General features: G+C 37.5%; 3 protein-coding genes across 3 annotated transcripts in view; 1 reads left to right on the forward strand and 2 right to left on the reverse strand.

Moving 5' to 3' along the window:
- Positions 1-491, reverse strand: part of LOC118265771 (protein fem-1 homolog B) — an 87,683-nt gene extending 87,192 nt beyond the window's left edge. Inside the window, exon 1 of the mRNA XM_035578932.2 lies at positions 179-491. Within this exon, the coding sequence (XP_035434825.1) occupies positions 179-322 (144 nt within the window). The 5' untranslated portion in view covers positions 323-491. The remainder of the gene's footprint in view (positions 1-178) is intronic.
- Positions 492-937: 446 nt separating this feature from the next.
- Positions 938-22,090, forward strand: LOC118265770 (transmembrane protein 214). Its single transcript, XM_050695184.1, has 10 exons — positions 938-1,150; positions 2,054-2,220; positions 2,954-3,236; positions 3,696-3,884; positions 4,604-4,821; positions 5,167-5,392; positions 5,744-5,886; positions 7,596-7,719; positions 17,371-17,767; positions 20,556-22,090. Exons 1-10 carry the CDS (start codon positions 1,033-1,035, stop codon positions 20,680-20,682), a joined length of 1,992 nt encoding a protein of 663 aa, XP_050551141.1. The 5' UTR covers positions 938-1,032; the 3' UTR covers positions 20,683-22,090.
- A 965-nt stretch (positions 22,091-23,055) lies between these two features.
- Positions 23,056-26,234, reverse strand: LOC118265786 (deoxyribonuclease TATDN1). Its single transcript, XM_035578979.2, has 6 exons — positions 25,990-26,234; positions 25,600-25,779; positions 25,150-25,333; positions 24,464-24,667; positions 23,816-24,025; positions 23,056-23,201 (listed from the first exon to the last, which is right to left on the reverse strand). The coding sequence occupies exons 1-6, from the start codon at positions 26,021-26,023 to the stop codon at positions 23,102-23,104; spliced, it is 912 nt and encodes a 303-aa protein (XP_035434872.2). The 5' UTR covers positions 26,024-26,234; the 3' UTR covers positions 23,056-23,101.
- Positions 26,235-26,502: the final 268 nt, after the last annotated feature.

Raw genomic sequence — 26,502 nt, forward strand, 5'->3', positions numbered from 1 at the left:
TAAAAAATGAATTAATAACTCACGCCACCCGTACACAACGCGCAAAAGGTATCGCGCCGTCAATTTGTATGATAAAAATAGATTATCATCATTCTGATCAGAAACACTAAATTGAAACAAAGTCTTGACTCAACCTCCAATGATACAGCATGAATGAACAGTCCAATTCAGTACTTACGCTATTTAATAACTCGTCAATTTCATCTGTGTTTTTCTCGTATAATAAAGCGTAAAGGGTTAAAGACATTCCATCTCTGGCAGCGAAAAACACCCGTTCTTGCAAGGGGCTAGACAAATCTTCTAACATTAATTTGTCTTCCATTATCTAACCACTGTTATATCTTAACACACCGTTTTATTTCATCAACACAACACGGGCACGTATGTCTATTTATTGATAATTTTTAAAACAACTCAGCAGCAAAATATCAAGACAACTTTTTCACTGAATGAAAAACTGACGAATAGTGCGGCTGACTGATTCCTGAATTTTCGACATGAGCAAAATTTTGACATGTTATTCGAATGGTTGTGATAGTGCATTTTAATCGATTTCAGGCCTACTGTAAGATTAATCGACTAAGACCAAGGTGTAATATTTTTTAAATTACTACTTGTATCGAAAAATATCAATTAAGGCGTACATTACAAATTTTGATAAAAAATATTTTGTATTTTTATTAATAATTTTATGAAACGTACGCATTAATAAATTTAAAAAATATAACAAAAAGTTGATTGAAATGACTGCCACGTTTTGTCCAAAGTGGAGATTCTTAGCCAATCAGAACGGAGTTTACTTTTTTATTGTGTTCCAACCCTGCATTATTGCATATCTGGAGCATTATTTCTTATTTACACAATGAGATTTCAGCGGTATGACTGTACTTTTATGTTCAAGATCTAGTTTCCTTTCACAACACAGTAGATTTTTTTGATATTTGTTTGGTTTTGACGTGTAACCTATTACTTTGACGCTTTCCCTTTATTTACAAAGAATTTAATAAAAATCTACCTAGAATCTTTCCAATAATGTCGAGTGGTCAATGGGAAGTTGTTGGGAAGAGCAAGAAGTCTCAGAATGGCAAGATTAAAACCAAGGAAGATGAAAAGAAAGCTGTAAAAAATGGACCGAAACTAGAGGATGTCGGTGGGTAACTTTGGTTTTGCTTTATAATTTGCTGATGTAGTACTGAACGTTTCTCTACTCAATAAGATTAATTAATTGCTTCTTTTCTGTATGTTGCTAGTTCTAGAGCCAAAATAATGTAACATAAAGTAATAACAGTATTATTCCTGTAACAAAGCCTGATGTTAACTATATATTTTGAAAAATTTCGAAATACCTAATATTTTAAAATACAAATACAAGTGTAGTCAGATGCCGGATATAAATTATAAATCTATATACTTGTAATGTCTGTCAATTTAATTAAATAACAAAAGACCCTTTAATAATTTTAAACTATTTAATTTTAAATAAATTAAAATCTTCATTTTTAATTTTCCTTATCTTCTATTGCACTATTTTATTGACTAAACGATCTGGCTTCTTAAAAAGCAACCTTACTAGTATATGCATGAGGTTTAGTTTGCAATGCACTTGAGCACTCCCCTTCACAATCTCTTTTATAATTACGTAAATTTTAAATGCAGAAGCAGAACTTAATGTAATACTTCAGTAGACACTGCATTTATTTATTTAACACAAATCACAAATTTTATATAGTAAGTTAAGTTGTAAGTAAGTAAGTAAGTAGCTAAGTTATTTAAAATATTAATGAAGTTTTTAAAATATTTCCAAATAATAATTATTATTTGGAAATAACAAAAAACTTCTATTAAATTATAGTAACAGTAACAAAAATAGCCAACATAAGTTTTTAAACTGACAATATCATTAGAACTTGAGACGGGATATTTACCATGTTTATTAATGTCTATGAGTTCCTGAAATTCCGACACTGTTGCAAACAAATTCATTCTAAAAATATACAAATTAAACAAGTAATTGAGTACAATAAAAATTAATTTGCAATAAAACACTTTTCAGTGCCACATTCTCAAATAAAATCGTTCTATTCTGGAATGGAAATTGATGATGTAAAGCCTGCGAAGGAGAAGAAAAAGGATGGAGATAAGAAGAAGAAGCAGGACAAGAAGAATGCGGAACCTCCTAAACCTAAACCTCCAAAAACTATTGAAGGTGCTCTAGAAATAGTAAGTTTATCACTAATAGCTACTTCCGCGCGGTTTCACCCGCTCTGCTCGGCTCTTATTGGTCATAGCGTGGTGTTTTATAGCCTATAGCGTTCTTCGATAAATGGACTATCCAACAAAAAAAGAATTATTCAAATCGGACCAGTAGTTCCGGAGATTAGCGCGTTCAAACAAACAAACAATCAAACAAACAAACTCTTCAGCTTTATAATATTAGTATAGATAAATAGACCAGAAACAAAATATTTATTTGCTAAAGTTGTAGGCACAAAAATTTTTATTTTTTAAATGTTGCCCCATACTAGGATTTTCTCCTGTGTCATAGGTGCGTTTACCAACATACAAGTTCACATAAACATGACACCCAGACCCTGAACAGCAATTTGTGTGTCACACAAAAAGTTGTACTGTGCGGGAATCGAACCCTCTACACATTACATGGCAAATGGTTACCCAGTTACTGCGCCAACTGTGCAGTCAATCAATGGTTTTAGTGTGCCACCCTCATTGTTACATATTTACTCCTGTTGTGGTATAGCTTGAAGTTATAATCTTGCCCTATTTTAATAGCTGTATAGAGTACATAATGTAATCTAAGCAACTGAAGTATTTTTAATGTATTTCTCGCCCTGAATAAAAACTAATCATTATGAGAAAATGAGTATTGATATGAATAGAAACTTGATTAAAATATTTTCTTATTAAATACTCATAATCAATCATTTTGTTACAGATGGATGCAGCAGAACTAGCCAATATAATAACATCAAACAAAATCCGCTTTTCGAATGCCCCTCTTGTATGGCTGAAAGAAGTGGCTGCCTTCCTTAATTCCAAGACTCAGATAGATGTGGAGGACCCTACGTTTTCCTCATACCCTCCCCTATATCCCTTGTCTGCGGTCCCTGATGAGATCAGGAGATCTTTGTCCGATGTGCTCCATGACGCTGGAAAGGCCAACGCACAGTTGTTCTTCGATGTCACTTTAACAGCTCTAGCTAATGATATGAGCAGAGGTTTGTATGTCTATGTTTAGTTTCTTTGTTATGTCTTTTACAATTCATTCAATGTTTGTAATAGCAGTTGTTGAACTATTAATACATTTTGTTGATACTAAACCTTTATAATTGTAATGTGTTTTAAATTCCTATCCTCGATTGATGCAACTGGGATAGTGAGATGTAGTTACGGTATGTTTTACATACATATAAAAGTTATTACTACTGCAAGTTGTAAAGAAAGTTTTTGTTACTTCTTTCCAAAACAGAATTTGTTTATTTATCCTTATTTATGTTTATTTTTAATAAATACTTGAGTAAAAACTGATAAACAATCAGCATTTACTCGATATTTCGATATTTATCAATTTTAAGTAATTGTCCGAAATATTGCAATCTAAATTCATACCTAATCAACCAACACATTTTATACATTATTGCGTAAAACCATTTCTAAATATTGTCTTTTCTTTTTAGGTCAGTCGGTAAATGGTCACAGGCTATTGTTGCAAATGCTAGCACAGGAATACCCTGAATTCTGCATCACCTCTGTACAAAAGAGTGCTAGTCTCCGCAACTCCTACCAGAACAGACCACCTATTGGACTCTCCCTGCTATGGGCGTTCGGTCAGGGTGGCAGCAGCGACTTCGCTGTTGGCCTGAAAGGTAAGAAGCCATTGTAATATTTATTCATTTATTATAAAAATCTTCCCAATTCGACAGTGAGGCTTAACCTAGTGTACAAAATAAACTTAAGAAATTAAAAAGAAATTGTACAATAAAACATATTTGGGTTCCTATCACTCTCAACATCAACAATTTCTTTTAATTTCACCAAATAAAAGGCAAGAATGTTGTATCTTCAATAAAACTAACTTCTTTTCTTCTAATAAGAATATATACATCTATATTATTTACTACCCAATTACTAAATCAAAGTATGCAACAATTAGTTATAAAACAATAGCAATAAATCTTTATATATTATTATCATTAAAAATGCTAATCAGTTTACACTGGTTACGTAAAAGATAAGAGTGAAATTACTCGAGCTATACACCAAGATAATAATAATATTTCGGGTCAAAATTGGAGATAATCGTTATCTCATGTCATTCTGACACTTTCCAAGGTAAAGTGAGATAACTCGAGATTTTGCTCTGTACTCTGTCATAGTTTTCTTGTTTTAGTATGAAAAATATACAATACCTATCCGGTGTTAATAAAATTTTGAAAGTGAAAATAAAAAAATATTTCGTGCTGTAACTGTAGATTCTAAGTTACTTTTAGTTGTAATGGAGACTTTAAATAACTAATTTATTTAGGGCATTATCAAATGCCATCTGTATTCAAACAAGTTGACTGATCACATATTTTATTTCCAGCTTGGCAAGAACTATTCCTTCCTATAATCGAGCTTAAGAACTATTCCAAGTACGTAGTAGGATACTTGTCGAACCTCCTAGACGAGCACGGTACGATGGACAACACTAAAGTTAGCCAGGACCAGCTCTTCGCCATGATAGACATGGTGAACAATAAGAGGAGCGCACTACCTAAGGATCTGTCAAGTGACCTTATCAAGCAATTAAGTAAATATAAGGTAAGTTTGTACCCCCTTTTTTAAAAGGCCTGTAACTCACTTGTATCTCCTCTGGTTTATGGGAGGAGATTTTTACTGTACACAACATTAACAACATTTTAAAATAAATGTTATCTTCCCTAAATAAAATATCTAGCCCAGTACAGAAATCTTACCCAATTGAGTAGAAGTTTGACTACAAGAGTTGAACTACACTAGACTCCTAGTGTAATTCAACACTAAGTCCTAATCCTCCTTTTCTTTCTCAAAAAAATAATAAATTTAATTAAGTATTAAACCTTTTTTGTCACAGTCCATAACCAGAACCCGAAACAGGATGTATGCTAAACCTCCTTTTTGTTTCAGGATATTTATTTCAATAAAAGCAATAATAAACTTCAAGTTACTTTCAATCAACTTATGAAGAAGTTGCCCAATCAGTATCTGAGTGGTGCGTCCCTGGACCCATACCACCGGGTGCTAGTAGACTGCTTGGTCGACTGTCTCGCGAGGGACGACTCTTGCAATGCTACGTGGAGACAACTCTTCCATAGGTGTAGCAAACAGTCTGCTACATTACTCGATTATATTGGTAAGCTTATTTTTAACTGCTTTTTATGTATAAAGCTTTAATGATATACGTTTTCGTTTTATTCAAATATCGGAAACTCGAAAAACTAATAAACATGGTAAATATCCCATTTTAAGTTCTAATAATAATGCTTAAACTCCCTTATTTGTAATTTCAATGTTAAAAGTCTTCACAGTATGCTGTAGTAAATGTTACAACGTTGTCTACAATTATAAGAAAAAGAAAATACATTGTTTAAGTTACTTCTTGTAAATGAACATAAAAAACAGTTGGATGGATAATAAACTCACTTTTGTTGCAAAAAAATATCTTATATGACAAAAATGTAATGTGATTTTTATTTTGTACAAGATGCCAACTGGGAGGAAGTCAGCAAAAAACTCAGGCAGAAGTCTTTGAAAATGACTGTATTGCAATACAAAGAAGTCTGCGGTGAAGCTTTGAAAGGCAAGAAGAAAGATGAGACTGTTGTTAAAACGAATAAAATATGCCAGGTAAGCGATTATTTTATGTTATTTTAAAAATCAAAAATGGTTGCATTCTTGCATTTATAGCAGTCTCCCAACAAATAACTTTTGTTTAACTACATCAACACCATTAAATCGACCATTTACAATCATAAAAAACACATATTATAATACCGTTTTTATATTTATATTCAATAATTTAAACTTTATAATATTTGTTGTAGAATAACTTATCCAGTAAAATAAAATACAGCATTAACTTAACACGTTGACTGTCCGACACACACGTTGACACCAAAATACCATAAAATCGACTAAAAATAATAGTAACTCTGATGACATGTGAATCACTACACTATTGAGGTCAAATGTCATGTCACATCCATATCTCAATGTTGCCATGTCATATTTTTTTTATAGTACAGTATTTTTTTATTTTATGTTAAACGACAGTTCATTGATTGTTTTTATTTATTATTCGAGATATTCATTTGTTTTATAACTTAAATGAAGTCATTAATCTCAGTACAGCGTTTTAGTAAATTATAAGATTTGTTCCCTATTGTTACACTCATGAATCTTGGTTCAAAATTGAATGTGAAAGCGGCAGTAATAAATTTATCTTAAACATTGGTCACCCTTGATTTGTCAGTAGAAAAAAAAACTAGTTTCGAGGGCGACATATTTTTTCACTAATAAATCTATTTTAATTTCTAACAAGTGTGTTCGACATTCGTTAAAGGTAATTATAATGAATTAAATTTAGTAAAAATAAGTTATTTCAATATAATACGTCAGTGCATTATTCTAGGTTTACGATTTTCGAAATGGTTTTGTGATAAGTGCGTTTCTAGTTTTCTAGTGAATCAATTCAAAGAATCGCGCAGTTTGCTTGTGAATGGAAGTTGAAAAACTGCTTTAGTAGCGCGGTGTGGTGTACGCGGGCGTAGTGCTAACAGTAAATGTTGATGTGTTACATCCGTTAGTCCGCGGGAGGCATTTAGCACGCGATCCGTTTCAATAAAAGTGTTTATTTTAAAATTCAGGTAACATCAAACAATATACGTGCATTTTCCAAGTTCTAAAAGTGATATTTCAATTGTGAACATATTTGGAATTATTGTGTTTGTTGGTTGGATTAGATTGGAAGATTTTCTTATTCACAAAGTTCATCGTCGTATAATTATTTCATTCAAGAATATGTCATAAAAATACCCCTTTTCTATTATAAATAGTATCGTCTTCAAAGTATTAATGAAAAATTGAATATTTAGACGAGTGTGTGATGTGTCATATGTGATGTGTTAACCAAATACCATATAGATTGTGTTAGAAATCAAAATTCGAATATTTTCCTATTAGAATAACTGGTTATTAACTACTTGAAATATTGTCTAAGTTTGTCCTGCTTAAATTTTTCGTCTTTATCTGCTTCTAAATTATTTTAAAGTAAATTCAGCAAAGTTTAAATTGTTATGAACACAAGATTGTAACCTTTGTTCCTATAATCCCAGTGTAATAACTGTTTCTAAGGTGTTTGTATGTAGGCTTTAATTGTAATAAATTTATTATAACAGATTGAAACATTCACATATTGAGATGAAATGCAAACACAGAGTTTGTAGTCTCTTTTGTAGTTCATAATAAAATGGGAGCAGTGTATAAAACACTGATTATTCCGATACCAATCACTATTCGATACCTTCTAAGTTCTAACCAAAATTTTCCTCATACAGGATATTCTAGACAGAATGACAAGCACTAGAAGGTTCCCTTGGATCTGGGCCAGCTTCTTCCTGCTGGTCGGTATTGCTGGGCTGGTCTCATATGATGTCTCCAGAGCTGGTGGCAACTTCCCGAGTAAGTACTAAAATGTTTGTTTAAATTATTTGCAGTTTCTCACAGGTATAATAGATTTGGTTTGGTATAGGAACTTTTGCTTTATAAACTTGAATATTGGGAAACTATCTGATACTATAAAATTATTACAACTAAGAACCAACTCATTTTTCCTTTTAATAAGGATTTTTTTACTATTATATTTCCTTAATAGTGTGATGATTACTATTATTAAATTGTGACTGACTGCTCAGGTTCTTTGAATACTCAGATTGAGAAAACTATATACAACCGGGCCAGAGGGCAGTGGTTCCAAAAATAATGTGCTAAAATCTGCAGATTTATTAAAATGTAATGTTCTTAATTAGTTTCTAGCATGTAGTGACAAAGAAACCAACCCATTATTGACTAAAACAATCCTATTTATTCATTAAAACTAACAAATAGTTAAGTACTCTCATAGTACAAACAAAAACCAGACAAAATAAAAACTCTTTTCAAAGATAAGACTTAAGAATAGACAAACATTTGCTTTTAAAAGAAAACGAAACAAGTGCAAGCAATCTGTCATGCGACAACAACATGAAAAATGACAGAAATTGGATTTTTTTGAAGAATTTTACAAAGTGGTTTACATTACCTCAAGTCCTATATAAATTGGAAGTATCCAACTTATATAGGACATAAGGATTTTATTTAAACTTTAGAAGAGATTAAAGCAATAGTTTTTGGAACATGGAATGCTATCTAATTGGTATTAATTAATTATTATTTATTGCTGTACTTTAGACTTCAGTATAATCTCATCTTATCAGCTCTAATATATCAATTATATTACTGTCTATAAAATAACATTGTGATTAAGATTACGAAAACACTTGCTAAGCAATTTTTTATCTACTTATGAGTGTACTGGGTTCCTTATTCTCAGATACATTTAATATTAGAGATATGCAATCTAACTAACTATCTGAAAACTATGGAGCCAGGAATTATTTCCAGCATACAGATATAGAATATAGAACCTCCCTAAATGTGAAATGGTTGATGTATAAACAAATGTAGGCATATTATAGCTATCCAGAGCTGTGGACTGCCCAGCAGGTTTACCGGTGCATCGGCTTAAAGCAGGAGAAGCAATGGGACGGTTTTTAGTCAGTAACAGTCTGACACTCCCTCTCGCCTCACCCAAGGCAGGAGAAATCATTGGATGATTTTCCCCATTCACCAATAAAGGGCGTATTAGCTTCTTCATTAAATAATAGTTCTAAAATTCGTATTTGGTATGTGATTCATTACTCTTCAACTAATAACTTTAACAACACATGAAATCTAATCAATATTTGCATGTTAGCCCTTGTGATGTGGTGATTTGTAAAATCAGTCAAACAGACACTCCTCAGTGTGAATATGAATGTTGTCTAAACTTGTATTGAACCAAAACACCATATAAAGAAATGTGGCACAGGGAAAGTTGTTACTTCCTAAATATACTCAAATGTTCTCTTACTTTTATGAAATGTTTGCTTATGTATTATTTTACTTTATGTAGAAAGATATAGATAATAAAATATAAGAAATAATCTTCAGAAATAAGCAATGTTAAATTACACTTTGAATTTTTGAGTGATCATGACAGAATAAATTACATTTCTCACCATAGAGGTGATGCATCTTTCCGTGGGTGTCATAATGGAATACATATTTGATAGAAACAATGGAGACATTTGCAGCAGCGATCCCCAACTTTGATTCAATCAAATTGTTTAAACAAAATCATCTAAGCAACAAGATTATAGCAAAACATCTTATAAATATTTTCTTGTTCATTAGTAGCACAGAGTCTGGAAATGTGCCTGGTATATGGCAATAGCTTACCCTCTATTACAACTTACAACATAAATTGTGAAAAATCGGTTTACATAGTACAGTGGCATTACGTGCCATAACTTCGGGGATTAAAGGCGTGACGATGTAAAAAAATGTTATAAATATAAATGATAATAAATATACGATATAAACAGCACTAGTTATAATCTAGCGATGAACTGTATGGTCTGTTGAGTTTTTGTTTCAAGTTATATAAATTTTCTATTACAATCAGACTAGACTTCATATTTTAACATGGTAACACATGACACGTTACCATAATGACAATTTTATCGTCCCAGATAAGGCAATGTTTTCAAATACAACTTTGTTTTCACTGATATGGTGATATTGGTACCCAAGTGGAATATAAAATAACCAGCTTACGTCAGCTAATTCACTCGCTAAAGTTCATTGCGTTATTTCCGCACGTCAATTATTTTTTGCCAAACCTGAAACCGCTTTTTTTGAGGAGGTAAAATCATCCAATGCCTTTTCTCACCTTGTTTGGGGAGGCGAAAGGGAGTGTAGAGCTTCTTACTGACTAAAAACCCCGTCCCTATTCCTGCTTCGAACTGGAACCCCGGCAACCCGGTTAAATCGTATGCAGCTCCGGCAACCGCCAGACTTACCATGCTAACTAAAAACTGCCCCGGTATCCAACCTCTCAGGACGCGAGTGTTCAAGCGTAATTAAGCGTTCATAGGCCACGGTAACCACTTACCATCAGGTGGGTCATATGCTTCCTTTGGTATAAAAATAAAGAAAATTAAGTAAAAAACATACCTATAAACTTCAGAAGTTAATATAAAAAGTATTAGAAATAGTAGGAAGTTAGGATAATAGTCCCAATTAAGTATTATGTTAGTGCACGAGCACTTATCTATGTGAGCAACAAATGCGATTGCTCGTCCAAGATCCAATTGGACGCAATCTGACACGACCGGAGAGGTCAACCGCAGGACAAATGGTTTTACATCCTCTGAAATGTACATAAAGGACATGGCTAAACCAAAGTATGGACGTCGTAACCCGTACAAATAAATATTGTATAAATATGGTACCTAGCAATAAATAAAGCCGCAGAATTTTAAATTGACTATTTTGTCTAATTAAGAAGGTCCAGGAACTTTGCATATCTGCGCAATCCTGAATACGATAAAGTAGCGTTCCAACTTCAAAATGGTTCAATATCTTTTAAACTAAAATATTGCTGTATTACTTTTCTTACGTTATGCATATCAAGTTATCTCAGAGCTTGAGGTACATAAATTAAATTCCGGTTTTACTAGATACATTAAACAGGGGCCGTAACCTTCAACTTGTAACCTTCAACTTGAGATAGCTATAAACTCGTTGGTTTCATATTTTTATACTATTCGAAAAGATTTACAGTCCCCATAGTCAAAGAAAAATGGGAGATGCCGTATATCCTCCAGCCTCCAGCCAAAATAATCATACCAAAATCACTCTATTGCAACGTAAAATAAAGACAAAGTCACTTTCGCTATAATAATCTTAAATCTTATGCTATATTTTATTACTTAAATCTGAATACTTTGTTTAAACGTCCTTATGTCTGGAACTACTGGTCCGATTTGAGAAAATATTGTCGTGTTGGATAGACCATTTATCGAGGAAAGTTATAGGCTATAAAACATTATGCTACAATTAAAAGGAACGGAGCAGAGCGGGTAAAACCGCGCGGAAATAGCTATTATTAAATATGGATTCTTACAATATTCAGTAGATCTATACTTGATTTAGATCGAGATGCATATAAGCATATATGTAATTATGTACAAAAGTTTATTATATTATAATTACACAGTTAGTGACAATCACAATTAGGTAACACACAGACAGCGGTAATATAGTTCAAACAATAAATAGGTACAAGGTAGGGCGCCGCGCGAAGTCGCGCGCGCATGTGCTTTCACTACGGGCGTGTAGGGCCGACTGGCGACGTGAGGAGCGGTGGGAACGCCGCGGCTTGCGTTAGCGCGCGAAGCGCGTAACCGACGCGTCGGATGATATTCTCGTTATAACACAGCACGTAAACGACGCGACGGATGATATTCTCGCTACACACTCCCCTCTAGTTCGGACATAGCGCCCTCGCGTTCGGACTAGCATCGAATTTACGGGGTCGACCACGCTTGCGCTTCTCACGAACCGGAGACACGATGTCGCCGACGAATGGCGTTAAGTGTGACACATGGTACCGTCCAATGTGTTCAGCTCGCGTAAGTCCCTCGATAACATAAGTGGTGGGACTTACCACTTCCCGAATACGATACGGGCCGTCTCTCCTAGGGATGAACTTCGCGGTTTGTCCACGGCCTGCGTCGTTCATACTCTGCGTCTTTAGGAGGACAAGGTCACCTACCTTATAATCCGGAGGTGTACGTCTACCTTCATCAGCATACTTCTTCCTGATGGACTGGGCCTGCTCATGGACATCCCTGGCATCTAGAAGCGCTGTCGACAACCTACGAAGGTAAGGCGTAATACTCGGTACGAAATTATCGTTATCCACGATGGCTTTCATATCAGCCACGACGTCAGATGGTGCGCGCAGCTCCCTTCCGAAGGTAAGAAAAGCCGGTGAAAACCCCGTACTCGCTGTCACGGCTGAATTCATCGCAAACCTTATAGCTGCGAGATGGCGATCCCAAGAGGCGTGGTCCTTCCCCACCAGAATTGCCAACAGGGGTTTGAGGTTCCGGTTCTTGCGTTCAACGGGGTTGCTTTCCGGGTGGTACAACGGCGTCAAAGACTGTTTGATACCCATCACGTGACATGCCTGTTGCATCACCTCAGCTACGAACTGAACTCCGTTGTCGCTGACCATCCTACGCGGGACTCCAAACCTCAAGAAGACTTCACTGATTAAAATCTCGGCGCACTCTACGCTGGTGGCGGTCTCCAACGCGAACAGCTCAACCCAGTGAGTACTCACGTCCTCTATAATAAAAATCCAACGATTACCTTTAGCCGTCTTCGGCAGAGGGCCAAACAAATCCACTGAAACGACCTCGAATCGGCGAGTCGCAGCAGGTGTCTGCAGTAGTCCTGCAGGCTTCTTGTTGTCTGCTTTATAACGCTGACAAGCAGCACAACGTCTAACATAGTCAGCAACGAAGGTTCTCATACCTACCCAAAAGTAGCGAGCTCTGATGCGCTGCAGGGTTCTCTCAACACCGAAATGACCTGCGGTGGGAGCGTCATGGAAGTCAAAGGATGCCCTCTCTTTCATGACTCGGTACCACGAGACAGGCGGAGTCAGCGTCGTCAGCCTCGGGTGCACACCGATACAATACTCTATCAGACATCAGATAACCTCGTTCTGACCAGCCCCTCCCCCTAGACGGATCGGAGTCCTCCAGATCCTCTACGATCGTCTTCAGCTCGGGGTCTTTGAGCTGGTTATCACGTACGTCGGCAGGTGCCCTGTGCGGTATATCTACAGTTACTAAGCATACCTCGCATCCGCCTGGGTCCTTTTCACAACAGGCGGGGCGGCTTAGCGCGTCTGCAATCACGTTCACCTTACCGGGGGTATACTGGATCTGTAAGTTATAAGCCTGAAGGGTCAATGCCCACCTTGCCAAACGGCCACTGGGGGACTTCAAACTCATCAACCAACGTAAGGGTTGATGATCGGACTTAACGATGACCTCTGACCCTTCGATGTAGCCCCTGAATTTAGTCACCGCCCAGACTACAGCTAGCGCCTCCCTTTCCGTGGTGGTATAGTTGCGCTCAGCTGGTAACAGCAACCGACTGGCGTACTCCACAGGCCTCTCGTCAGGGCCCTCCCCCTGCATCAGAACTGCTCCGAGACAGTAACCACTACTGTCGGTATTAAAAGAAGGGCTTACCTTCGTCGGCTTGACGGAGTATGGGCGCGGTGACCAGGAGTCTCTTGATATGCTCGAACGCAGCCTGCTGCTCCTCATGCCACCTCCACGAGCTATTCTTCTTGAGAAGGTCAGTTAAAGGCTTCGCGACAGCGGCGTAATTCGGCACAAATCGCCGGAACCAGCTTGACGTAGCTAAGAAACCTTTAAGCTGCCTCTCGTTCTTCGGGGCAGGCATGTCAGCTATGGCTGAGGTCTTCTCCGGGTCTACCTGCAAACCACCGGGTACAAAATGTGACCCAGGAAACGCACCGAATCACAGGCAAAACAACTTTTCTTGCGGTTAACACGCAGATTAAATTTATCCAGCCTATCGAAGACTGCCTCCAGATCCTCGAGGTGTTCTTCAAATGTGGGCGACAGAACAATCAGGTCATCTAGGTAGCCTAGGATACTTACCGATCTACCACCACCTCGGGGGTCTGAGGACGTCACAGCGCCGTCACTGGTCTCGAGTGTCCGCGCTGGTACAACCAGGTTCGACCGGAACCGGTCGATCAGTCTCTGGAACGTGGCACCGGAGTTGCGCAATCCCATGGGCATTCTCTTAAACCTGTAGGTACCAGAGGGCGTAACAAACGCGGTCTTGTCACGGTCCTCTTCCGCGACACTTACCTGGAAATAGCCAGAATGAAGGTCGAGCGTTGACATGTAGGCGGTGGTCTTCGCGGCATGAAGAACGTCTTCTATGCGCGGCAGTGGGTACCGGTCAGGCTCCGTCACAGCATTGAGCTTGCGGTAATCCACACATAACCGGACGCCACCGTCTTTCTTCTTCACCAACACTACGTTCGCGGCCCACGGCGACTCACACTCCTCTATAACATCTGCTCGCAGCAGCTTCTCGAGCTCACCGTCCAGCAGCTGCTTCTTACCTGCCGACATCCGGTAGGGTGGTGAGGCGGTAGGCTCCTGCCTCTCGCCTACTCGAATGTGGTGAGTAGCGTAAGATGTAGCTGGTCCCTCGGTGGCGAAGCGCGCAGCCTTAGATATTATAAGCTGGTTGAGCTGCGTCCTCTGAGCAGATGACAGCTTAGATCCCTCGTTTTCTCTCAGTGCCAGGCCGGTGGTGTTAACCTGCATCAGCTCTGCGTCACTGGTGGACATAAGACTGTAAGAGCGCACAAAGGGTACCTTCACCTTTGTCAAATCTGAAAAATACCAACAACCACGTTGAAGGTCAAGCAAAATACCAGATTTCGTAATAAAATCTTGTCCGAGAAGCGTCCTATTCTCCGCTCCTGGTATAACAATAAATGTTGTAGGTACAATACGTCCCTGTACTACAACATTCGTATCGCACAACAACACGTCACGTGTATGTTGGGTCCCGTCGGCCAACCCTATCGTGCGGCGGGCCGATGTAAAACTAGTCCCGTTCTTCAACAAAATAGCATACAAACCGGGGCTAGCTAAGCTTTCGGTAGCGCCGGTATCAAGCACAGCGACACCTAATAACGAAGCCACTTCAATATTTATCGTCGGCTGCGACGTGGAGGAATCGTGTGTATAAGCACTTTGGAAACTTACCTTCCCGTCGGCGGCCGCGGCTGGTGCATCTTCCTTGCACTTGCCTTTACAAGTGGGACATTTCGACCGAATAACGCCTTCACGACCGCAACCATAACAAGCTAACTCATTACCTTTCGACTTACACTCGTCCATCGTGTGTCCGAAACGTTTGCAGCGTGCACAGCGTGGTCTAACACGTTTAGAAGTCGCGCTACTACTATCTATGTTCGAACTAGAGTCGGACGTAGTCGTTTGAGGGTTAACATTTTTCAACGCAGCCGTTTGCGTGTTAATATTTTTACCGGTCGAGGTTGAAGGGTTATCTTTATCACGTAAATTCGTGTTCGCGGTATTATTGTTAGACGATGTACTAGATTGGTTCGCTTCGCCCAGCGTCTCCTCTACGTACCTAGCTCTCTCAAGTAGACAGTCGACACTACTTACGCTATCACGCGGAACACGTTTGCGGATTCTACGGTGTAACAGGCCATACACTATATCGAGTTGCATTTGTTCTGGTAAAGGATATGGTAACCGCGAAATGTTAGCACGCACACGCGAAATATATACGTCGGCACTTTCACTTTGTTGTTCTGTCGCGAATATGTCGCGTAAGACCCTGTGGGCTGGGCGCGCCGCGCCGTACATGAAGCGCAGCCGGCGTAACGCGTCGTCCCAGCTCTCCACCGTAGGTCGCACTCCTCGCCACCACACGGCGGCGTCTCCGGTCAGCAGCATCGGCAGTCCTCGTAACGCGTGGTCGTCTGAGACGCCTGCGCACTCCTTGTATACGAGCACGCTCTCGATGAATGCTTCCACGACGTCGGCGTTGCAGGCGGCTCCATCGAACCGAGCCGTGCACCGGGTAAAGTTGCTCTGCGCAGTGTGCACCGTGTGCACTCCTGCAGCAGGAGGTTGAGTCGACCCCCTCATCACGCTGGCCAGGATCCTAGATAGCTGGTCTTCTGACATTGTGATCATATTCGTATCGCGTCGGTCCGTTGTGGTAGGTGACGCCGCCGCCATTTTGTCGTCCGCGGCGGTTCCCGCCACTCGCGTATCCGTGAACTCTTCGTCACTATCACTACTGCGGTTCTCGATGGCCGTCTGTCCGCGTGTTTTCGGCATCTTCTCGAGACACGACGGTTACAGCCTCGGTACAGTAGGTACACAACCGACTTCAACAGAGCGTGGAATACGTTCGCACTCGCGTAGGTACTTTCGAGCACGAGCCACGAGTTGGGCGCAATTTTGTAATGGATGTACAAAAGTTTATTATATTATAATTACACAGTTAGTGACAATCACAATAGGTAACACACAGACAGCGGTAATATAGTTCAAACAATAAACTAGGTACAAGGTAGGGCGCCGCGCGACGCAGTCGCGCGCCATGTGCTTTCACTACGGGCGTGTAGGGCCGACTGGCGACGTGAGGAGCGGTGGGAACGCCGCGGCTTGCGTTAGCGCGCGAAGCGCGTAACCGACGCGTCGGATGATATTCTCGTTATAACACAGCACGTAAACGACGCGACGGATGATATTCTCGCTACATATATGAATAATTGTACAAAGCAGATAGGATGAAAGAATTTAATTGAAAATAAATTACTTATACAGGTATGTAAGGAATTGTTATTCCAATACAATTTGCTTATTTAACATACCAGGTGTACCTAACATAAAACTTATAAATAGATACATTGAATTTGTATCCTTATTGAGTACATATAGGATTCTATTTTCCTGTTCCTACACATAAATTAATGTTATTCAATCATCTTGTTCTTTGTTTTTATTTGTGTTGACGCAACTCAAACTAGTATAAAACGAGGTTTATTTATTGAATAATTTATTATGTATGGAAATATCCTGTGTCTGGAGTTCATCTATATAATTCTTAACACATGACATCATGCCTCTGTAGTTCTCTGAACCCTCGAATTAATAGTTTTATTAAAGGCAGTTTATTCTATAATTTACGAAGATGTATAACTTATTACTTTGCTCAATCGACCTTATACTATTGTATGTATAATATTATCGAATTAGAGTCGTAGAGAAAGTAATAGAGTTACTTCATTGTGAGTAAGCCGAATTATAAAGAATATTCAAGAGAACCTTTCTATATTAGCAATAATAAGCTATACCATACATTTTAATCAACCACTAGCTGATCCAGCAAACTTCGTACCACCTCAGATTTTTTTCTCACCTTTTAAACCTTCCTTGGACTTATAAATAATTCAAGACCAAAATTTGCCAAATCGGTCCAGCCGTTCTTGAGTTTTAGCAAGAGTAACGATTTTTATATAATATGAAGATTACTCATTCCATAAGATATCTCACCAACCGAATTTCTTTCCAGAAAGCGCAACGGGTCGTTTGCTCAACGACTTGGGTGTCCTGGAGCACAGTCAGCTTGCTTGGCAGAAGACGTTATCAACGTCAGCTCGAGGCTACCTCTGGTTAGAGACCAACGCACCGGTCTACTACACCCAGACAGTAGAAACATGCACCCCATACGTGTTACTCTCAAGAGAATTCGCGTACCTAGCCTTGAAGAAGGTGGGAGTACTGTACTCGAACACCAAGGACTACGTTGCTGATAAAACCCCAGTGGTAGTGGCTACTATAGACCAGTACGCACCAGGCCTGGTCGATAATGTACAGAGTTACGCATCGACTGGCTTCCAAACGATCAAGAAGTACTCCAACGACTACTACCAGCTGACCGCTGAGTACTTGAAGACTAAAGTATTTGTGTGAGTATTTATTTTGTTTATAACATATTAGTAACTAGTTCTTTTCCATATTGACGACGAAGTTCCAATATGGGAGATATCTCCTAACTGACTAAAGGCCAAATTTCTCACAAATTGAAATAAATGTTTCATTTCGTCCGTTTTTTTATACATTAGTTAATATTTTGATTACTTCTGTTAAAAATCTGTTAAGAGGTATTGGTACATCGCCGTCGATGCTCCCTTCAAACTAAGTGTTGGGCTTTAAAAGACAAAAATAATATAGGTTTTGGTCATGCCATTTTAGTAATCTAACCACACAGTGATATTTATAGTCTCTTCATAAAGGAAACCACATAATATTATTACCTAGTACTTTGCCATACTTACAATACCTTTCGTAAAACGTTTAATGGCGTGAATGTAATCTGTATGTATTGATTTGTTATTTTAATTAGTGGGTGTGTAAAGTGAAAGTGGTAAGCTCTAAAGGTCAATGGCCTGACGGCAGACTTTGGTTTATGTAAATGTGTGTTTAAGTTGGTTGTGTGCACAACTGCTGGATTGCTAGTATGGGTATTTTAATCTGAGTAACACTGAATAGTAAGATGTTCACTCTAATTTACCTAGTTGAAAAAAATAACAGTGAAAATTAAAGTTTCCACTTGTACTTCTAAGATCATAAGCTAATTAAATTTTTACAGTAAAAACATATATTTACTATTACTAAGTATTAATACTATGTATTTAATGACATATCTCCTAATTTAGAGAACACACACTTTTTACAAGTTAAACTTGCAATCAGAAAGTCTTTGACAAACCTTAGGTATCTCCTATGGAACGAACATTCAATTAGCTAAAAAGTAATAATAAAATCTATGATTGGAAAAACAATAAAAAAAAGTAAACAAATGATTAAGTTGGAGTTTCATGGAGAAGTCATTTATTGAAATGGGATTATAATTTGTAGTAGGATGTAATTTAAAGATGACAATCTATTTAGTTAGGAATCTGATGCATATCTGTTCATATCTAAGAGTAACCTGAGAGCTTGGTACGAGTTTGTTTTGCGATTAACAAGATCAAAACGTGTCCAATTTGTAGCCCTCTGATGTGGTTGGTTCATTGGAGCAGGCCAATCAGCCATGAGTTTGAAGCAATAGTATTTGTCGATAGACGAAAATTTTTTGTAGGCGCCGAAACTGTTAACGTTTCAATCTCGTTAAAACGTAAAACAAACTTATACCAAGCCTTTTGTAAGATAACGTCATTAGATTTTTCACTATACTGACAATGGAAGGATAAAAATAGAAAAAGAACGCAATACCACAGTATACGATAGTTTATTTCAAGTTGACCGTCATACTATGGCAATAAGGTTCATTGTTCTTTATCACTAGATGTGACGAGCTCCAGCACATGATAAGGTGTTTGTAAGGAGATTCTTTTGTTGGTCATTAAGATTTGTACGGCAACATCTATTATTGTTACCTTGAACGTCTGCCCAAGGTTGGTCTATACAAATGATGCATATTTAGCACCATATTAATTGTTCGGTATTTGTTTCTGCCAGTTTGTAAGTTAGGATACATAGTATAGTAAAGTTATATCTGTTCAGCTTCCATTTAAGATGTCGAATAGAGACAAATGAGCGAACTATTCAATATTATTGTGGTTTTAAGTTGATAAAATGATTTATTTGAAATTGGCGGACTTAATGCCATGGGCATTCTCTGACAGTCAACCATTGGGTGGTGCAGAACGATGAAGTGGTAGGTGCAAAGTTACAGAAGAGAAAGCATAATGTAAAGAACAGAAGTTAAGGTAATAGAAGTATACATAATAATAGTCGATACATAACTATAGATAGAAGATATGTGAACATACTATATATTATACAAATGTTGGCTCCGAGTTTAAAAATCAACTTTTACAATCACTTTTGAACTACTCTATAGATACAGGTTTTCATGTGACTTTTTATCTGTACACGACAATACAATATTTGTTTAGCAAACAATTTTGTAGGGCGTTGATAAAATATGCGGACTGTCCTTTGTTACAAGTGAAATCGTATGTCGGCGATAATAGGAACATTCGTTGTTGGTTTTCAACATTTTGTACATGAATACATGGCCATGGCCAATACCGGGTCGATACTAATGTATGGAGGTAATATTAATCAGTTTAACATAACGGTTCAGTGGTTGGGTGACCGGCTGCTGTATAATATGTCGCGGGTTTGATTTCCGCACCGACCAAAAAGTGAGGAAAAAGACCATTATTAGCCCGGTGTCGATTATTTCATACATGCTAATAACATTTAAATATCTAATCTTTGACGTGTGTCCATCCCTCTAGAATAAGATGTGCGTATGTTTACTCTAGTAGAACGTACGTAAAAAAGTCCATAATAGAAATTCGCAATCAAGCATATAAAATAATTTAAGTGACGACGTTCAAGCAATTTATTGTAATCGGACCATAGTTTTACGAGCTTAACGGCCTCCAACTGCGACTCAGTTGTGATCTAGGTATTTTAGTTATTTCATCTCTCACAGGTCATCTATGGAATTTTTTGCATAATGTTGTAGAATTCCAAGAGTTCTCTCTATAGGAATGTAAACCAAAACATGGATTATAAACTTTGTCTGCAATTTGTACCGATATAGTGAACGCAGTCTGAAAAATTAATCCGTTTGATGCGATCCTTCAAATGCGTACAATGCGGGCCTGTGGACGCTTACCTTAAACCTACATAGAAAGAGTGAGATAAAAATACTAATGTCATCTTTTCTCTTTTCAGAGGTGACTGGGCGCCAGAGATACTGCAGAACAAGACAGAGTCCGCTCTGAATGTGACCCGCTCACATGTGTCCTCATACTTCCACTGGTTCCGGGAACAGGTGCACATCTACTCCAAGATACCCTGAAGAGTAACCTCTCCCCTTAGTGATAACTGTGCTAAACAGACAGAGGACTGAGTTACTGTGCTAGTTGTGTCCATTCTCATCTCTTGTGCGACTGAATATGAAATGTGTTCATTAACCAAGTTGTCTAACAATCATCTGTAACTACGGTCACAACCCAACTGTACTTAACAACTATTTAGGCCTAGTATAATGTCAGTCAAGTGAACTTGATTTTATTTGGTGAATTTTGTATAATTTTATTGTTATTTTTATAACAAAAATCATCAAATAAAGCATTGTACCATATACCATATTGTCCCTAGTCTGCATGTTATCCAAAGCAGACTGCGCAATTTAACACAGTCCTCTGCCTGAATGTATCCTTATCAAATCCGTTTTCTTTTATTATTTATGTTCCCTTTATGAAGAAAAAAAATCTAAATCGAGTACAATACACACAGATTTGTCTGTGTAACAACGAACAGACCTAACAAACTATTCCTGGCGCACAATGATTGTAGAGACGAGTCAATATTGTGAAAGCAATGTATACCTCACTTGGATGCAGGTAATCCAATAACTACAACAAGTTACATCTCCACTCATTGTGTGCCAAACTATTTTGTTGACTTATTTATTTGTAATCATCAACATTATACACTCAATTGTTTTTAATTCAATGCAATAATTAGATCATATCATTGAAGAATATATTTTTACAAAATTAAATCCATGACAAGGTCTACAAAATTTTTAGTAGGTATTTATTTTAAATATGAAAAATCTGTATTTGAATACATTCCTTATGCATTTAAATACCTAACAGACTGGTGTCATCTCGCGATTGTTCATTAGTTACCTCTAATTGTCATCCAAATAATTCATTGTTCATTTTATTGAATCTTTTAACAAATAAATGATATATTAGGGGAGTAAGCTTTTTGTAGTATATTTATTTTGTGTTGAGAGATCGTGTTCAAAAGATATTTTAAATGAAATGATAGAGGAATGACTTGTAATTTGCGTTGTGTACATTATTTGGAATTTGGCCCCAGACATGTTTAATTTTACAGTACTGGGAGATTTGTTGAAGACACTTAGAAATAATAATACTCATCAAAGTTGCTTCAACACGTATTTCTGACGATCTGCAATAATTTACACTTGAAACATCTCAAGCAAGTTCATTATTTTCTTCAGTTCTATTTATTTTTATGTAAACAAACTGAAGAGAATAATGCATGTTCTCGCATTACCTAGTCGTTCCTCTGTTAACGGTTTGAGTGAATGAAATACATAATTTTAACATACAAACATCCAGCAGACATAACATTTCAATTTAGATATTTGTTCCTCTTATTAAGATGATAAATGTTGTGTTGTACGAAATAATTGTAAGAAATCACAATAAAATATTGTTAGTGATTTATCAAGAGTTTCATTTTACTTATCTTGGTTTATAAAAGTCTCTAAACATACTAAATTAACTAAAAATCACGGTTTACTCACCGACGCTGCGACGTTGTAGACAGTAGGCTGCGCGACGTTGCTGCGTCTGCGCACACTGCTTATGATGGAGAGTCCCTTTGTGACTCGAAACTAGTAGAGCTTTTTTCCGTTCATTTACTTGAGTAAACCGTGATTTTTAGTTGGTTTAAGTCTCGCAGTTTTTATGGACCTAACCATATCAAGTCAAGATGGTGGCACGGTTCATCCGTTGCTCAGCTCCAATTGGTCATAGCGTGATGTGTTATAGTATATTTCTTCGATAAATGCACTATCCAAATATTAACAATAATTATTTAAATTAGACCAGTAGTTCCAGAAATAAGCGTGTACAAACAAACTTCAGTTTTATGTATTTTACCAGTAAAGAAGTATAGATTATAGTAACCATTCACTATTTTTTTACATTTGATGGGTCGACGTTTGGCCGCTATCTCACCTGGTGGTAAGCGATGATATTGTCTACGAAGCACGTCTGCTCATAAGCAACCTATTTACTCGAGCCTTAAAGACACCTAAGTTATTATACCCATCAGGAAACACAGACTCCGGCAAAGCAGTTCCACTCCCGAGCAGTTCGACCAAGGAAGCTTGAAGCGAGTTTTAGCGCTTCGTGCGAATGGGTAGGATATCTACCATGAAACGGTGACGCCTCGCCGATTGTCTTGTGGTTTGCCATATACTGGACACAATTCCAGACTCCGTGCTACTACTGAGACATTTTCGAAAAACCGAAAAAAGCCTAGTAAAATTTTGCCCGACCCGGGGAATCGAACCCGAGACCTTGCAACCACTCGACCAACGAGGCAGTCAAAGTCAGTTTTTATATATGTACCAGTAAAGAAGTATAGATAAGCAACCATTTCCAGATAAAATAAAACAAAAATATTCTTATTTTCATATTTTATTTACATAATGATATAATTGATTTATATTATTTATTGAAAAATAACTTGTTCGTATTGTCATAAATTGCCGTCGCTAATTCATCTACGTTTTCTTTCCTAACTGCTGCCAAAATCTCCAAAACGTGTCTGAAAATAAGAGAAGTAAGTCTTGAGTTGGCGAAAGTTTTACTCATAATTTTAGATGGGCAAGATAAATATTATTATGTTTGACAATCAGCCTACCATTTATTAGGGCATTGGACGAAAATCCAGTTGGAATATAGTTCTTTTTATTTTTCAATATTAATATATTATCGTCACGCCTTTTATCCCAGAAGGGGTAAGCATAGGTGGACATTTTGGCACCTAATGTTCCCACTTTACACAATTTATGTTTTAAGGGGGTAAGCCTATTGCGATATAGAGGACACATTTCCGGACTCCAAGCTACTACTGAGAAATTTCATTCTTTGCCCGACGCGGGAATCGAACCCGAGACATTGCTCGACAGTCACACTTGCGACCACTCGACCAAGGAATCAGGCAGGCGAAGCAGTACAATATATTTTTTTTTTTTACATATTACAGAATGACCAGGGGCCTTAGTCTGCTATTACTATTCCAAAGACGGACGGAGCTATGTAGGTTGTATAGCTCCTTCCCTCTTGCACTGCTCAATGATCGACCATTCTGACACAATTGTAATAGCAGACTAAGGCCCCAGTATAGTAGCAAGATAGAATCAGAATCCTGAAACTTACACAATATTTACAGGTTCATTTCTCCCTTTCACCTGGTTGTTAGACCCCACATTATACTTTTCTTTCTTCACCGTCGGAAACTTGGTCACCACATGGGTGTAACCGGGATGTGTTGGTTTTACTTCACACCATGGACAGTCGGTTTCGATCATTAGCCTGTCTCTAGGTATTTTTGTCACAACTTCTAAACTTTCTTGTGTTCTCAGGGAACTGCAAATAGATGAAAAAGAAAATTTACTTTATTTATATCAAGTGCCTTCGGTTTTGTTCAATGTTTTTGCTTGTCTCGGAAAATTATAATTTATATACTTTTTTAATAATAACAATACAAATGAACAATACCAGTAAATAACATGTTTTTGTATATAACATTTTCACTGTGACATGAAACAAAACTTTATGGACAATGTTAAAGTATATAAGAGGATAATGTTAAAGTAAGGAGACTGGAAATTACTGGAGCTCCGACTCAAAGCAGGAGAAGGAATGGGGTGGTTTTAGTCAGTAAGAATTTGAACTGCCTCTCGCCTCGCCCAAGGCGGGAGAAGTCATTGGAGTGGAATGGAAAGGCAAGACATGGCGCCAAATAACTTGGGATGGGGGCAGGAAGATAATGAGAATAATCACTACAAAGTATGATGAACTGACCATCCATTAATACCTATATACATTCCCAAGTCCAGTATCTTCTGTAAAGCGTCCTCAGTACCATCGAAGGAGTGCACAACCCCTCCTACAACGGAGTCGCGATTCTTCGCAAGTATTGCCACCAAGTCATCGGCGGCCGCGCGACAATGTAGAAAGAGAGGGAGGCTGAACTCACGACTTAACTGCAACTGGTACTCGAAATATCTGGAAGAATTTAAGTGTTATACTTATTACAAATACATTTTTACAATTTATACTGATACTAACTTCTATGGGCTTTGTCCTCATTCCAGTGGTATAAAAAGTAGCCTGTTTTAGTCCAGACCGAAATCTACCCAGTATTGATTAAGTATCATATAGTATAAGTAACATATAGAAATTCACAAACTTTTGCATCAAGGACTAGGAATGCAGCTTATCACAACTGTACCATATGCTTGATAAAAGCAGAAGTAAAAACGGGGTGGTTTTTAGTCAGTGGCGCGCCTTGCCTCTCGCCTCACCCAAGGCGAGAGAAGTCATTGAATGATTTTTCCGTCTCAAAAAAACCATGTGCCTGATTTCCAGGTTACAAATAGTTATTGCATTTTACTAAAAACTAGCCATGATTTTGTTTCAAATCACGCATAGAAGACAAATTTACTACTACTGTGTAAAATAAAATATATACAATTTCAAAAACTTACTTGAGTTGTGTATCCTTTTCACAGAAGTGTAGTCTTTCATAGTCCAGTCCACATTCACCGATGGCAACCACTTTGTCTTTGTTGTCTTTTATTAAGGCTTTCAGACCATTCAAATATCCTTCAGCATCCTGCAAGAAGTCATTACACCTGGTAGGATGACAGCCTACTGTTGCATACAACCTGGCTGAAAAATGTTTCAACATAAACATTATAATTCATTGATTTTTTAAGAAAATGTTGTCCCATCCTAGGATTTTCTCGTGTCATCGGTTGGGTGCGTTTACAAACATAACTTTTCATATTCTCCCACTTACACATGACACCCATACCGGAATAAATTTTATTGTGGATCACACAAATAATCTCTCGTCATCATGCCAGCAATAGGAACCGATTAGCGGGTGAAATCGTGAGGCAGAATATAGTAACTGATAAAGGTAGATTACTTACAGTCCGACTGTGCCATTTCAATAGCCTTCTGACTGTCCGTCAATGAGCCTCCTGTTATGATCATTTTATCAAGTCCCCCGTCCCAAGCCCGAGCTAGGACCGTGTCTAAGTCAGGCTCATGCTTTTTAGACCCATGGTACAAGCCCTGATACATTTCATCCGTTAGGTTCGCGCCAATGTCTGAAATGTTTACAAAAAAAAGGTATTAGATATATTTACAAAATGTAGCTAATAATGCAGTTTTTAGAAACAGGTACAAGTAAAATTAAAACAGGTACACATTTAAAAATAATAAAAATAAGATTAACACATCGTATGTATTCAATTTAGATAACAAATCTCAAAATTAACATTTTCGGTTTGTGATCGAGAAAAATATTCAAAACTTACCTATGTATTTTCTTAGCGTTGCCATTCTTTTCATTAGATATATAAATTACGCAAAGAGTATAATATGATAGATTTTATTTTTCCACCTTTTATTTATATGGAAATTCTTAACCTTAGAAATTTAAAATGTACCAGCACACCAGTAGAAAGTAAGTCATTGAACCAGCTGTTTTTGACACTTTTGACAGTGATGAATGTGAGTTGGTCAGTACTTTCTATATAATTATTATTAAAATGTACTCTGTGGGTCAGAACTACAGTAGAATGTTCAGTAGCAAAATAAAAACTTTTTTTTTAAGGTAAAGTCACGTTCTTGTTCAGGATTTCAGAATAATAATTTATTTTTGGTGTGATGTCTGCTCCAATCCAAATGTTTGAAGTCGAGTCGAGTCGATTGTGTAAAAACCATTTTTAGGAAAAATAATAAAAAAGCGTTGTTTTTAAATAAATCGGTATTAAAATTTGTTATTCTAACATAACGAACCTTGTAAACGTACATTAGAATGAGAGTTT

The sequence above is a fragment of the Spodoptera frugiperda genome, chromosome 7 (assembly GCF_023101765.2).
Source record: "Spodoptera frugiperda isolate SF20-4 chromosome 7, AGI-APGP_CSIRO_Sfru_2.0, whole genome shotgun sequence".
NCBI classification, from domain to species: domain Eukaryota; kingdom Metazoa; phylum Arthropoda; class Insecta; order Lepidoptera; family Noctuidae; genus Spodoptera; species Spodoptera frugiperda.